Source organism: Oryx dammah, unplaced genomic scaffold (genome assembly GCF_014754425.2).
Source record: "Oryx dammah isolate SB20612 unplaced genomic scaffold, SCBI_Odam_1.1 HiC_scaffold_10, whole genome shotgun sequence".
Classification (NCBI taxonomy): Eukaryota; Metazoa; Chordata; class Mammalia; order Artiodactyla; family Bovidae; genus Oryx; species Oryx dammah.
In genome coordinates this window covers 50,338,512-50,353,420 of record NW_024070194.1, presented here as the reverse complement: position 1 = coordinate 50,353,420, position 14,909 = coordinate 50,338,512, and the positions used below count along the sequence as shown (strand labels likewise).

The window sequence follows — 14,909 nt, the reverse complement described above, 5'->3', positions numbered from 1 at the left end:
GCACTGCCACCTCTAGATGGAGGAAATAGCCTATGTCTTTAGAAGAATATCAACTATAAATTCAAACTGCTGAAGTATGAAAAACTGTCCCAGGAATCAGGTAAGTGGCTCTCTTCTAGCGGAATAAATTCACAGCTTTCAGCGTGTCTCCATTAGCTGTCAACTTTGTAGTAACAGAGCTGTCTACAGAATTTCTGAAACAGCCTGAAAACACTAAGCAAAAATAAAGACGCAAATGAACCTACCTACAAAAGAGAAACAGACTCACAGACTTGCGGTTTCCAAGAGGGAGTTGGGGGAAGAGCTGGACTGGGAGTTTAGGATTAAGAGATATAAGTTTTATATATAGGATGGATAAACAGCAAGGTCCTTCTGTATAGCACAGGGAACTACATTCAATATCCTGTAATAAACATAATGGAAAAGAATATAAAAAAGAATATGTACATATGTATATCTGAGTCACTTCGCTGTATAGTAGAAATGAACACAACACTGTAAATCAACTATATTTCAATTTTAAAAATAAGAAACTGGATTATACACAGATTTAATTTGCTTAGCGCCTGCTGGTAGAGAATCCACCTACAGAGCAGGAGACCTCGGTTTGATTTCTGGGTCAGGAAGATCCGCTGGCATGGATAGGCTACCCACTCCAGTATTCTTGGGCTTCCCTGGTGGCTCAGCTAGGAAAGAATCCAACCGTAATGCAGGAGACATGGGTTTGATCCCTGGGTTGGGAAAATCCCCTGGAGAAGGGAAAGGCTACCCACTCCGGTATTCTGGCCTGGAGAATTCCATGGACTGTACAGTCCATGGGGTCACAAAGTTTGACATGACTGAACGACTTTCACTTTCACTTGTAGCAACCAGAGATGATTTTACACTAACTTGTTCTAATTCAGGCGAGCAGGATTTCCCTGGTGGCCCAGTGGATAGGACACCACCTGCCAATGCTGGGGACACAGATTTGATCCCTGACCTTAGAAGATCCCACACGCCGCAGAGCAACTAAGCCCGTGCACCACCATTACTGAGCCTGTGCTCTGCAGCCCGAGAGCTGCGACTACTGAGGCCCTGCGCCGAGAGCCGGCTCCTCAGCAAGAGAAGCCGCCGCAGCGAGAGGCCCAGGCACAACGGGGACCCAGTGTGGGGATAAATACATGCATGTTTTAATTAAAAAATGATAAAAGTTAGGTGTGAGTAAATCCAAACATGAATTTTTAACCACAAGCATTCACATCAGTACTGGCTTTCTGGTAAATTTTTTAGTTAAAACTTTTTTTCTTTTTAATATTAAAACTATAAGCTTTTCTCACACAGACTGTTAAAAAGATCTGGAGAGGCCATCTAATTCATCCTTTATCAAGATAAATAATGTTATCAAAGATGCAAAACTTTTCAACTTAAGAGACTCCTTAATCTGAGCATTTATGCTTTTAACTAAAAGCATATTTCCCCCTACCCAAAAAATGGCAGTATGTGCTAAACATGTATTTTCCAATTGAACTTATAACAAAAAAATTAGTCATATAATGCAATTACACATATTTTTACATTATTTTACATTTTCTTTAAACCACAAAAAGGATGCTTATTTTCCCCAAAACAACAGTTGCTGACATACTTCAGTTCAGGCAGCCCACTGAAGATCTCTTTGCGGCTTAGTTCAGAAATCCCGTTTCCAAGAAATATTTTTATTCCATCAAATTCTTTGGCTCCTTTCTTACATTTGCCTTTAATATCAGAGTATACAGAAACATGATCTCCACCTTTCATAACTAGAGGAAAGAAAAATGTCATATTACACTGACATACCTATTCTTTGGCAGAACCATGAAAATTCTTCAAGCTTTAAGACTGGGGAGGCCTAGGGGCATCAGTAGTGGACATGAAGCAGTCTAACCTGGCTCATGGTCTCACTATAACCTCTGACAGAAAATACAACTGTTTACTTTCAAATGTTTGACAACAATAAATCTATTTTTTTCCTTAGGAAAACAAAGATGCAGGATAGTCTTTGAAACATCCAACCTCAGGGACTTCCCTGGCTGTCCACTGGTTACGACTCTTAATACACGGGACACCAGTTCAACCCCCAGTCTGGGAACTAATATCCCACATGCCTTGCGAGGGTCAAAAACAAAAAAAACACTGCAAACATCCAACCTCATGGAAGCCTTTAGCTGAGCAGAAAACGAAAGGTATCTTCTATTTCAATTATTTTCCCCATATCTAACATTCCTTAAAAGAATACATTAATACTGAGTTTCATCCCAATATTAAGATTCCAGACTTGGAATGTTTCCCCTGCAAATGACAGTTCAGCAGTCTGAGCTTTCAGCACAATTGAGTAAAGAATGGAAAACAAAATTTCACTGACATCTTCCACTCTCCTCATCAGTCATGATCCTCTAACATCATCACAAATGTCCTCAAAGGGAGTAAAAGAAATGGGCAGAAAACCCACATACAGATGCCTGACTCATTCGTCCTCCTCAGATACACACCTCAACGGGCTATACTAAATGCACACCTTGCAAAGATCTTTGTTAAAGCAAATCTGAAATGTATCTGAGTGAGGAGTTAATGAATTTTCATTGATGATACATGTAAATGTTAGCGGCCGTTTCACAGAAAAACCTAAACATTATACTCACATTTTGAGGCTGATACGATTCCAGGGACATAGACATGGGCTCCTCGTAACACAGCATTGCCACACTGGGCTCCAACAATGACTTCACACGGCTGTTGTTTTATATTCTTCCTAGAGGAGCAAGAGGAGGGAAAGTGTAAAGAGTGATGCACCTCCAACGCCAACCAACCTTTTCAGGGTTTCAAACTAACCCTAAATAAACAACCTCTTTAGTCTTCATTATTCCAAATGAATAAATGAGAAAAAGTTGAAAGAAAGAAGATGAATACACAAGAAATAATTTCTTAAAAACTACAAAGAAGGCCTTTCCTGGTGGTCCAGTGGTTGAGAATCCACCTGCCAACATAGGGAGCATGGGTTCAATCCCTGATCCGGGAAGATTCCGCATGTCGTGGGACAACTTAAGCCCTTGTGCCACAACTACCAAACCCACATGCCCTAGAGCACATGCTCTGCAACAAGCGAAGCCACCACAATGAGAAGCGCACACACACAGCCAGAGAGGAGGCCCTGCTGGCCGCAACTAGAGAAAGCCCACAGGCAGCAACGAAGACGCGGTGCAGCCAAAAATTAATAAATAAATAAAGTCTGGGTTTTTTTTTTAATTACAAAGAGGATGGCACTTGAGAAGAAAATCTTGGTGCAAGGTAGTAAGTGGCATCAAAAACTGCTTCATCAAATACAACAAGAAAGAAGCCGACTTACAGATACGGGGAACTAGTGGGGAGAGGGAGATTGGGAGGGGCAAGAAAGGAGTCGGGGATTAAGAGGCGCACGCTGTTACGTTTAAAATAACCTACAGGAGTCTCGGATACAGGGACTAGAGCCAATATTTTTTTCTATACTGAAGTACAGTTGATTTACAATGCTGAGTAAGTTTCAAGTATACAGCAAAGTGATTCAGTTATACTTACACATACATATATATATACACACACATACACACACACACTCTTTTCCATATTCTTTTCCCTTATAGGTTATTACTATATATTGAATATAGTTCCCTATGCTATCCAACAGAACCTTGTTGTTTATCTATTTCAAATATAGTCATGTCTGTTCAACCCATGTTGCTAATTTATCCCACATCCTCACCTGTCCCATTTGGTAACTACAAATTTATTTTTTATGTCTGAGTCTACTTCCCTTCTGTAAATAAATTCATTTGTATCTTTTTTTTGATTCCATGTACAAGTGGTTTCATGGGGTATTCATCTTTCTCTGACTGACTTCACTTAGTATGATCATCTCTAGGTCCACCCATGTTGCTGCAAATGGTATTATTTCATTCTTTTTTATGGTATAGCCAATATTTTATAACTATAAATGGAGCATAACCTTTGAAAATTGTGAATCACTACATTATATACCTATAACTTATATCAACTATACCTCAATTTAAAAAAAAACAAAACTAAGGCAGGACTAAGGTCATAGGAAATGGCACACAGGGTAGAACAGGCCAAGGCAGCCCTTGGGGCCCAGCCTGGTGTCTGTTATCAACAGCTCTGATGCCTACTGTGTTAGAAGGGACATGATCAAGCATTTATACCCTAATCCAATGAAGCTCTACGTAGATTAAAACCACAACCGCAAAGGAAAAAAAAAATGCTTCATCATTTAACAAGCACTGCTGTTTCATAATAGCATTAGGAGAGAAGAGCAATAACGTTTCTGTCTTCAAAGACTAAAACAGACAACATGTGAGAAATGCAAAAACATTTCTGAAGTGGTAGACTGGCGCACAGTAAGTTATTAATGCTTTAAACAAGACAAAGATAAGTCCTTTCTTCCTCTGCTATCCAACTTTCTTCGGTGTTCTCCAATTTCTCACCTCCCATCCATCCCTTGAAACTGAAGCCTGGTATCACTTCTAACACTCAGAGCAGACTTTCTCAAAGGTCGGGGGTACCTATGTGATGAGCCCCAAATAAACATCTCAAGTACTACACTTCTGATGGGGTTCCCTGGTCGGCAACATGTCATATGTATGGTCCTAACTCCTTGCAGTTTTATGTGCATTTTAAGTGACTTCAAGGAATTAAGTGCATTTTCTTTTCAAGATCTCCAACTGATCAAATCTCAGTAAGCTTCTCAGATTTATCCTCCTCCTCCCAGGTCCCACACTCACTGCTCATTCTCCAACTATTTCTGGATGAGGTTCATTTCTCCAGGTTCTAAAACATGCCATCATCTCTTCTCGCTTTGTATCCCAAACCTTGGCAATCTCATGGTTTCAGTGACTACTTACAAAAATAACCTATATATTCCTTATTTTATTGAAGTATAGTAGTTTATAATGTTGTGTTAATCTCTGCTGTACCACAATGTGAACCAGCTATTCTTTTCATATTCTTTTCCATTATAGTTTATCACTGGATATTGACTATAGCTCCCTGTGCCATACAGCTGGACCTTATTGTGAACCCACATATTCTAATGATCAGCCTTTCTAGACTGATTATCTGCAGACAGCTGTGCATAGATGTCCTACAGCTACTTCACACTCAACAAGCCCTAAACAATGTTATGATTCCCTGATCCACTCCTAAAATCCTTGGGAACAGCCCAAAGCTTCATCCTCCTGTGTTTCCAGTCAAAATGACGTTATCTACCTGAGCAGCCAGAACACAAATCCTGGCATCATCTTGAATCTCCTCCTAAAACTTCTAACTCAACATTCACTGAGTTACCAAACGATGCCTCCTCTAATTCTCTGACACGTCTCCGAGGCCCTTCCACCCCCGACATCAGACTTGCATCATCTGATCACCGGATATTGTTTTATCCAGTGATCTAACTTCTGTGTTTTATCTTTGGTTGCTTTCAGATCCTCCTGATGTCTTTGGTGCTCTTCAGTTTCATTCTGAAGCACCCAGTCATGTATTTATCTTTACTTTTGCCTTCAGATACTTTCTTAAATCTGACTTTCATCAATTCTGGAAAATTCATTATATTTTTGAATATTGTCTCTCCCACATTATTTCTAATCTCTACATCTGGGATTCATTAGGAACACATAGTACCTTTTCATTCTTGTTCTCATGACTCAGTTTCATATTTCCCATTGCTTTAGACCTCCTTTACCTGCTGTATTCTAGGTGATGTGCCATAAGCCATCTTCTAGTTAATTAATTCTCTCATCTGTTGAGTCTAGAGTTTAACTCTCTGAATGACTTTTTAATTTTAATGAAATTTTAATGCCTAGAAATTCTTTTTCAATTCTTTTTTTCCCCTCTTAGGGTCTTTTATGTTTTAGATTCTCCCTTTTGCTTTTAATCGTTTTCAAGGAGACTAATTTTATAGTGCCTACCAATTAGCTCTCTTTGCTACATTCTAGGCTTCCCAGGTGGACAGCTAGTAAAGAATCCACCTGCCAATGCAAATGCAAGAGACATGGGTTCAATTCCTGGAGTAGGAAATGGCAACCCACTCCAGTATCCACGCATGGGAAATTCCATGGACAGAGGAGCATGGTGGGGGCTACAGTCCATGGAGTTGCAGAGTCAGACATGACTGAGTACACACTGGCTGGCTACAGTTCTGGAGGAATCTAATCCCTCAATCTGTTGTACATGCTGGTTCTCACTCACGGTAGTTTGATTCCTAGTGTAGCTTCTAACTATAAGAAAGAAGCATGGCCTGGGCTGACAGGTGCCACTCTGCAGTGCTTTTGCCAAGCACCTCAAGAACTGGCTTAGGATCCAATTCTTATGTCAGTTTCCCAAACCACAGGTGTCAAGACCACATGGGTAGTATGAATTTGAACTCCAAACCCTTACAGGTATGGAACTGCTGCTGTGCATCTCATAGGTTTTCCCCCCCAACCCAGGCTCCATGGCAAGAGAGCTCCAACTCCTAATTACTGCCCTGCACTGACTTTTGGGTGGTTCTCATCTCTTAGCACTAACAGCCTGTTGTTAAAACCAACGCCCCTAAGTTCAGGGGACCAAGCACCTTCTCCCTCAAACCCTCCATCCCTTAATCTTAGCTCACGCACTTACTGCTCAATTTTCAGTTACCCTTCATTCTAACCCGAGTATCTCACGAAGGTTCTTAATTACTCTGTTATGCATGTTATGACTATTTTTTGTTCAGCGTTCCTAGGCCTAAGTAGCAGAAGCATTCTCAAGTTATCTAGCTCACCATACTGCTGGAGATAAAAGACTAAAATAGCTCCCCAACTCAGCTCCAGGCTTGCAATTTATCTTTTGAAAAAAGTGTTTTCAGGCTTTTTTGGCTGCAATCCAATGTGAGAAATGCACTTGAACGGCATCCCAGTACACATGTGTGCCTATCCACACTTACATTTACAGCAAATGTTTCACAAAACACCTTACCATGTACACTCCAGGATATAATAAAATCCCTATTCGTTAAAAAAAAAAAAAAAACTATAAACAACCAGTTAAACTGATTTCACAACCTATTAATGAGTCAAGGTCTACATGTAGTTTGGAGAAAAAAAGCTTTATGCTTCTACCAGTATTATATTTCTAAAATCATGACTGTAATAAAAGTTATTTGGCTCCTATATTCAGTGCAAAAAAAAATTTTCTTAGTTTTAAAAAATAATCCTTCAAAAAGACACATGTACCCCAATGTTCACTGTAGTGCTATTTACAACAGCTGGGACACGAAAACAACTTAAATGTCCATCGAAAGAGGAATGAATAAAGATGTGGCACATATATACAATAAAATTATTACTCAGCCATAAAACAGAATGAGATTGGGTCATCTGTAGAGATGTAGATGGACTAGAGACTCATACAGAGTGAAGTAAGTCAGAAAGAGAAAAACAAATGTTGTATATGAACACATATACGTAGAATCTAGAAAAATGGTATAGATGATCTTATTGGCAATACATATCATACATATATATGATACGTATATAAATGTGGCTGATTCCCTCTCCTGCACAACAGAAACTATTAATAGTATTGCACTGTAAAGCTATACTCCAACAAAAATTAATCAAATTTAAAATGAATCCTTCCCATTTCACTCTAGCTCTTCTAACTTCAACATCTTCTTTCACCAACCTCTCTGAAAACTGAGAGATTCCCAATCACTCTTGTCACAAACCACCATGTATTTTCATACCTCTGTACCTTTGCATGTATTTTCTCTCTGCCTTGTGTACCCTCGCCTACTTTATCTCATCTACCTCTTTCTTACTCACCTACAAGCCTCAACTGAAATAACATGTCTTTGGAGAAAATCTTTACCCACTTCTTTGCATTCAGCTCTTCCTCTTCTCTGCTTGGATGGTACTTAATTCATATCCCTCCCCAGGAATCTACTGTAGTTTGACTTGTACCAATATTTACCTGCTTTTAGACTAAACTATGTTTCACCCATCTGTATATCTTTGGTTCTCACACACAGTTCAGTTCAGTTGCTCAGTCGTGTCCAACTCTTTGCGACCCCATGAACCGCAGCACACCAGGCCTCCCTGTCCATCACCAACTCCCAGAGTCCACCCAAACCCATGTCCATTGAGTTGGTGATGCCATCTAACCATCCTCTGTCGTCCCCTTCTCCTCCTGCCCTCAATCTTCAAAAAATATTTTGTGAAATGTAACTCTGTAATGTTAATCAGAAAGTTTTTATGAGAATACCATTTCATTGAAAGGAGAGAATGGAAGACTATGGGGAAGAGCATTAACATAGTGGGCCAGGGACTTTCCTGGTGGTCCAGTAGCTAAGAATACACATGAGTTCAATCCCTGGTCAGGGAACTAAGATCCCACATGTTGCAGGGCAACTAAGCCCACATGCCTCAATTAGAGACCCAGCATATCCAAAAATAAAAACAAACAAAAAACCACAGTGAAAAAGAACTACTATCCTTTCTTTGGAAGGCCTGGTGATGAGGCTGATCCTTGGCTGGCAAACTGGAACTCAGAATCAGAGGACTTCCCACTCTTAACTGATTCAGTTCAGTTCAGTTCATTTGCTCAGTCATGTCCGACTCTTTGCAACCCCATGGACTGTAGCACGCCAGGCCTCCCTGTCCATCCCCAAGGGTAGCTCAATGTGCCTACATTATCTGTAACAATTTGTAAACAAATAGTATGGTTTGTGGTGGACACTGACTTTCCTTCTGGGAGGCTAGAATTTGGGTACCTACCAGGCACGAGGTGCCCACACAACCAGCCCTAAATGAAAACCCCGGATGCCTGTCTCTAAGGAGCTTTCCAGGATGGTGACATCTCACATGTGCATTGTCATCCTTGTTGCCGGGGGAGTTAACTACACACTGCATGACTCCACTGGAAAAAGACTCTGCAGTTCACAAATGGTTTTCCCTAGACTTCATCCCAGGCAGCTTTCATTTTGTTGATTTTGCTTCAGTTTCTTTCACTGTAATAAACCATGGTCACAAGTACGACTATATGTGGAATCCTGAGTCCTCCAAGAGAATCACTGAGCTGGGGAGTGGTCTTCAGGAATCTTTCAACACAAGTACCAACTGTATAAAAACATAAGATCATATATATATGCAAGTGTCAAGGTGCAAGTCAGCACTGCTGAAGTTTTAGTGAGGAAATATAAAAGTCGATGTAGGGCCATAAAAAAATACTAAAAGCGTGATTTTTATTAAAATGTTTTTAAACAAGAGTGAAGCAATAGCATTAAAGAAAGGTGATGTTCCAAGAATACAGTAATAAAGACTGGAGAAAAAATAGTAAGAAGGTGCTTAGAATAAGAGAAAACTAATTAAAACAGCTAAAAATGAGATGCCTATGAATTAAAGACCCAACTAAAGAGAGGCTCAAGATTATGAGAATGCATATAAAAAATACACTTACCTACTTGGCATGTATTTAACTGCATATATTAGCAACCCTTCAGTAAAAGGAAGATAATTTTGAGATATCACACAATCATGATATCTCATTGGCACACACATAATCTGATATCTTATAACCCCACATCAGAGGTAAGGAGCAGTGGCTGTGCTTTGCTGGAGCAGCCGTGAAGAGAGACCCCACGTCCAAGATAAGAGAAACCCAAGTAAGACGGTAGGCGCTGAGAGAGGGCATCAGAGGGCAGACAGACGGAAACCACAATCACAGACAACTAGCCAATCCGATCACACGGACCACTGCCTAGTCTAACTCAGTGAAACTAAGCCATGCCAACGGCCAGGTCATGGAGGAGAGGTCTGACAGAATATGATACACTGGAGAAGGGAGTGGGAAACCACTTCAGTATTCTTGCCTTGAGAACCCCATGAACAGTATGAAAAGGCAAAAAGATAAGACATTGAAAGATGAACTCCCCAGGTTGGTAGGTACCCAATATGCTACTGGAGATCAGTGGAGAAATAACTCCAGAAAGAATGAAGGGATGGAGCCAAGGCAAAAACACCACCCAGTTGTGAATGGGACTGGTGACGGAAGCAGGGTTTGATGCTGTAAAGAGCAATATTGCATAGGAACTTGGAATGTTAGGTCCATGAATCAAGGCAAATTGGAAGTGGTCACAAGGACATGATAAGAGTGAACATCGACATTCTAAGAATCAGTGAACTAAGATGGACTGGAATGGGTGAATTTATCTCAGATGACCATTATATCTACTACTGTGGACAGGAATCCCTTAGAAGAAATGGAGTACCCATCACAGTCAACAAAAGAGTCCAAAACGCAGTACCTGGATGCAATCTCAAAAACGACAGAATGATCTCTGTTTGTTTCCAAGGCTAACCATTCAATATCACGGTAATCCAAGTCTATGCCCCAACCAATAATGCTGAAGAAGCTGAACAGTTCTATGAAGAACTACAAGACCTTCTAGAGCTAACACCCAAAAAAAGACGTCCTTTTCATTATAGGGGACTGGAAGACAAAAGGAGGAAGTCAAGAAACACCTGGAGTAACTGGCAAATTTGGCCATGGAATGCAGAATGAAGCAGGGCAAAGGCTAACAGAGTTCTGCCAATAGAACGTACTGGTCATAGCAAACACCCTCTTCCAACAACACAAGAGAAGACTACACATGGACATCACCAGATGGCCAACACCGAAATCAGACTGATCATATTCTTTGCAGCCAAAGATGGAGAAGCTCTACATAGTCAGCAAAAAAAAAGACTGGGAGCTGACTATAGCTTGGATCATGAACTCCTATTGCCAAATTCAGACTGAAATTGAAGAAAGTGGAGAAAACCACTAGACCATTAAGGTATGACCTACATCAAATCCCTTATGACTATACAGTGGAAGTGAGAAATAGATTTAAGGGACTAGATCTGATAGCGTGCCTGATGAACTATGGACAGAGGTTCGTGACACTGTACAGGAGACAGGGATCAAGACCATCTCCAAGAAAAAGAAATCCAAAAAAGCAAAATGGCTGTCTGAGGAGGCCTTACAAATAGCTGTGAAAAGAAGGGAAGCAAAAAGGAAAGGAAAAAAGGAAAGATATACGCATTTGAATGCAGAGTTCCAAAGAATAGCAAGGAGAGATAAGAAAGCCTTCCTCAGAGATCAATGCATAGAAATAGAGGAAAACAACAGAATGGGAAAGACTAGAGATCTCTTCAAGAAAATTAGAGATACTAAGGGAATATTTCATGCAAAGATGGGCTTGATAAAGGACAGAAATGGCCTGGACCTAACAGAAGCAGAAGATATTAAGAAGAGATGGCAAGAGTACACAGAAGAACTGGACAAAAAAGATCTTCACGACTGATTGCTCACCTAGAGCCAGACATCCTGGAATGTGAAGTCAAGTGGGCCTTAGGAAGCATCACTACAAACAAAGCTAGTGGAGGTGATGGAATTCCAGTTGAGCTGTTTCAAATCCAGAAAGATGATGCAAATTTGGAATATGCCAGCAAATTTGGAAAACTCAGCAATGGCCACAGGACTGGAAAAGGTCAGTTTTCATGCCAATCCCAAAGAAAGGCAATGCCAAAGAATGCTCAAACTACCGCACAATTGCACTCATCTCACACGCTAGTAAAGTAATGCTCAAAATTCTCCAAGCCAGGCTTCAGCAATACATGAACCGTGAACTCCCTGATGTTCAAGCTGGTTTTAGAAAAGGCAGAGGAACCAGAGATCAAATTGCCAACATCCACTAGATCATCAAAAAAGCAAGAGAGTCGCAGAAAAGTATCTATTTCTGCTTTATTGACTATGCCAAAGCCTTTGACTGTGTGGATCACAATAAACTGTGGAAAATTCTGAAAGAGATGGGAATACCAGACCACCTGACCTGCCTGTTGAGAAACCTGTATGCAGGTCGGGAAGCAACAGTTAGAACAGGACATGGAAGAACAGACTGGTTTCAAATAGGAAAAGGAGTATGTCAAGGCTGTATATTGTCACCCTGCTTATTTAACTTCTATGCAGAGTACATCATGAGAAACACTGGGCTGGAAGAAGCACAAGCTGGAATCAAGATTGCTGGGAGAAATATCAATAACCTCAGATATGCAGATGACACCACCCTTATGGCAGAAAGTAAAGAGGAACTCAAAAGCCTTTTGATGAAAGTGAAAGAGTGAAAAAGTTGGCTTAAAGTTCAACATTCAGAAGACGAAGATCATGGCATCTGGTCCCATCACTTCATGGGAAATAGATGGGGAAACAGTGGCTGACTTTATTTTTCTGGGCTCCAAACTCACTGCAGATGGTGATTTCAGCCATGAAATTAAAAGACATTTACTCCTTGGAAGAAAAGTTATGACCAACCTAGACAGCATATTAAAAAGCAGAGACATTACTTTGTCAACAAAGGTCCATCTAGTCAAGGCTATGGTTTTTCCAGTGGTCATGTATGGATGTGAGAGTTGGACTATAAAGAAAGCTGAGCACTGAAGAGTTGATGCTTTTGAACTGTGGTGTGGGAGAAGACTCTTGACAGTCCCTTGGACTGCAAGGAGGTCCAACCAGTCCATCCTAAAGGAGATCAGTCCTGTGTGTTCATTGGAAGGACTGATGTTGAAGCTGAAACTCTAATACTTTGGCCACTTGATGCGAAGTGCTGACTCATTTGAAAAGACCCTGATGCTGGGAAAGACTGAGGGCAGGAGGAGAAAGGGACGACAGAGGATGAGATGGTTGGATGGCATCACCGAATTGATGGACATGGGTTTGGGTGGACTCCAGGAGTTGGTGATGGACAGGGAGGCCTGGCGTGCTGTGGTTCATGGGGTCCCAGAGAGTCGGACACAACTGAGCGACTAAACTGAACTGAATCTGGTATCTCATTTCCATAATATAATTTTGATATCACACGATCATGATATCTCATTTGCATGTCAACCAAATGTTTCTTTTCAGCAGAATTGCTATTTGTATTGAGCCAGCAATCTTTCAGCAATTACTTGAATATTCCATTGTATTCACCCTATTATTTCATACATACAAACAGTAATTGAAAACCAAAGTGCTAATGCTAGTGGCAAGGCAACTATGAGAAATGGAAATGGAACGGCTGGAAGAGAAGGGCAAACTCAATCTCATTTGTATCTCAAGATATTTCTGGTACTGAGTTATACTTAATTATTAGGGAAAGTTAATTTTCTGACCTGCTAGAAATAGATTTTTATCAAAAAGGAAAGAATACCAACAGACAATATACAGAGACTCTTAAAAATTACAAATTGAATATTGGCCTAAAAAATTCTATTGATTTAAATGCAGTCTTTAAAAAATGATGGTTGCAGTATGGTGTTTAAAATACTCTTGTATGGATGCAGAAAACAAACTTATGGCTACTGCAGGAGAGGGATAAATCAGGAGAGTGGGACCATCATATATACATTATTATAAGTTAAAGAGATAACTATTACTAATAAGGACCTACTCTGTAGCACAGGGAACTCTACCCAATACTCTGTAACCACCTAAATGGGAAAAGAATCCAAAAAAAGAGTGAATATATGTGTATGTATAACTGATTCACTTTCCAGTACAGCAGAAACTAACACAACATTGTAAATCAACTATACAACAATAAACATTTTAAAAAGATACTCTTATATGGGGGGATAAATTAGGAGTTTGGGATTAACATACACACACTAATACATATAATACAGATAATCAACCAGGACCTGTTGTATAGCACAGGGAACTAAACCAAATATTTTGTAAAAACCTTTAAGGGAAAATAATCTGAAAAGGAATATATAACTGAAGCACTCTGCTGTACACCTGAAACTAACATCACACCATAAGTCAACTATATTTCAATTAAAAAAATGAAAAATACTTTGAATCAAGAGAAGACTGGCTTTCAATTTTCTCTTTTAAGTTTTTCAATAAAGTTGACATTGATACCATCAACTTCAGCAGTACCACCTTACTTTAATCTAATTACCATTGGTAAAACCTTCCTAACATTAAAATATATTTGATCAAGACTTTCCTGGCAGTCCCGTGCTTAGGACTTCGCCTTCCAATGCAGGGGGTACAAGTCCGATCCCTGGTTGGAAAGCTAAGATCCCACATGCCTTGGGGCTGAAAAATTAAAACATAAAAATAAAAAAACAGAAGCAATACTGAAATAAATTTTAAAACTTAAAAAAATTATTAAATATATACATATATTTGCTAAGTAAATTAAATATCATGTTAAAAAAAATGAAGGAATCTGAATTTTATGTTGAGATTTACTTTTTGAATTGTTTTCTCTCTTTAAATTGTTTAACCTACATTTTGATATCCTAAATCGTTGTGAAATGTTGAGCTTCTAGTAAAAAAGATTTGTCAACGAGTAAAAGTACACATATATTCCTTTTTCTAAAGCTCACAAAAATGGGGGAAGAAAAATTTGAAAGAAAATTCAATTTTCAAGAAATCTAAGCAGCAGCTAAGTGAGATGGCTGGATGGCATCACCGACTCAATGGACGTGAGTTTGAGTGAACTCCGGGAAATGGTGATGGACAGGGAGGCCTGGCATGCTGCGATTCACGGGGTTGCAAAAAGTCGGACACGACTGAGCGACTGAACTGAACTGAAGATGCAAGTGATGAAGAGTAATTAGCTGACAGTGAAATCTGGATCAAATCCAATTCCTCGATAGGGTATGACTGTTTCTGAAAAGGAAAGGCTCTTGGATACCCAAACAATTATTCATTACTCAGCACCAAAGGGTCAGGCAAAAAAAAAGGAAGGTCTGGGTATGTCATGTCAGTCCCATTCCTTATGGATAAAGCTGAAAGAGGAACTGGACTGGCAGAAGTGGTTGGTGGAAGTCTTAGGGCAGCTATAAGAA

At 39.9% G+C, this 14,909-nt stretch overlaps 1 protein-coding gene across 6 annotated transcripts in view; it reads right to left on the bottom strand.

Annotated features, from left to right (window-relative positions):
• The window catches only part of NSUN6 (NOP2/Sun RNA methyltransferase 6), an 83,237-nt gene that overhangs the window by 56,954 nt on the left and 11,374 nt on the right, over positions 1–14,909 (bottom strand). For all 6 annotated transcript variants that reach the window (XM_040248078.1, XM_040248080.1, XM_040248079.1 and 3 more), the window contains 2 exons: positions 2,661–2,770; positions 1,628–1,781 (listed from right to left, as the gene is read on the bottom strand). In XM_040248078.1, coding sequence (XP_040104012.1) covers positions 1,628–1,781; positions 2,661–2,770 — 264 coding nt within the window. The remainder of the gene's footprint in view (positions 1–1,627; positions 1,782–2,660; positions 2,771–14,909) is intronic.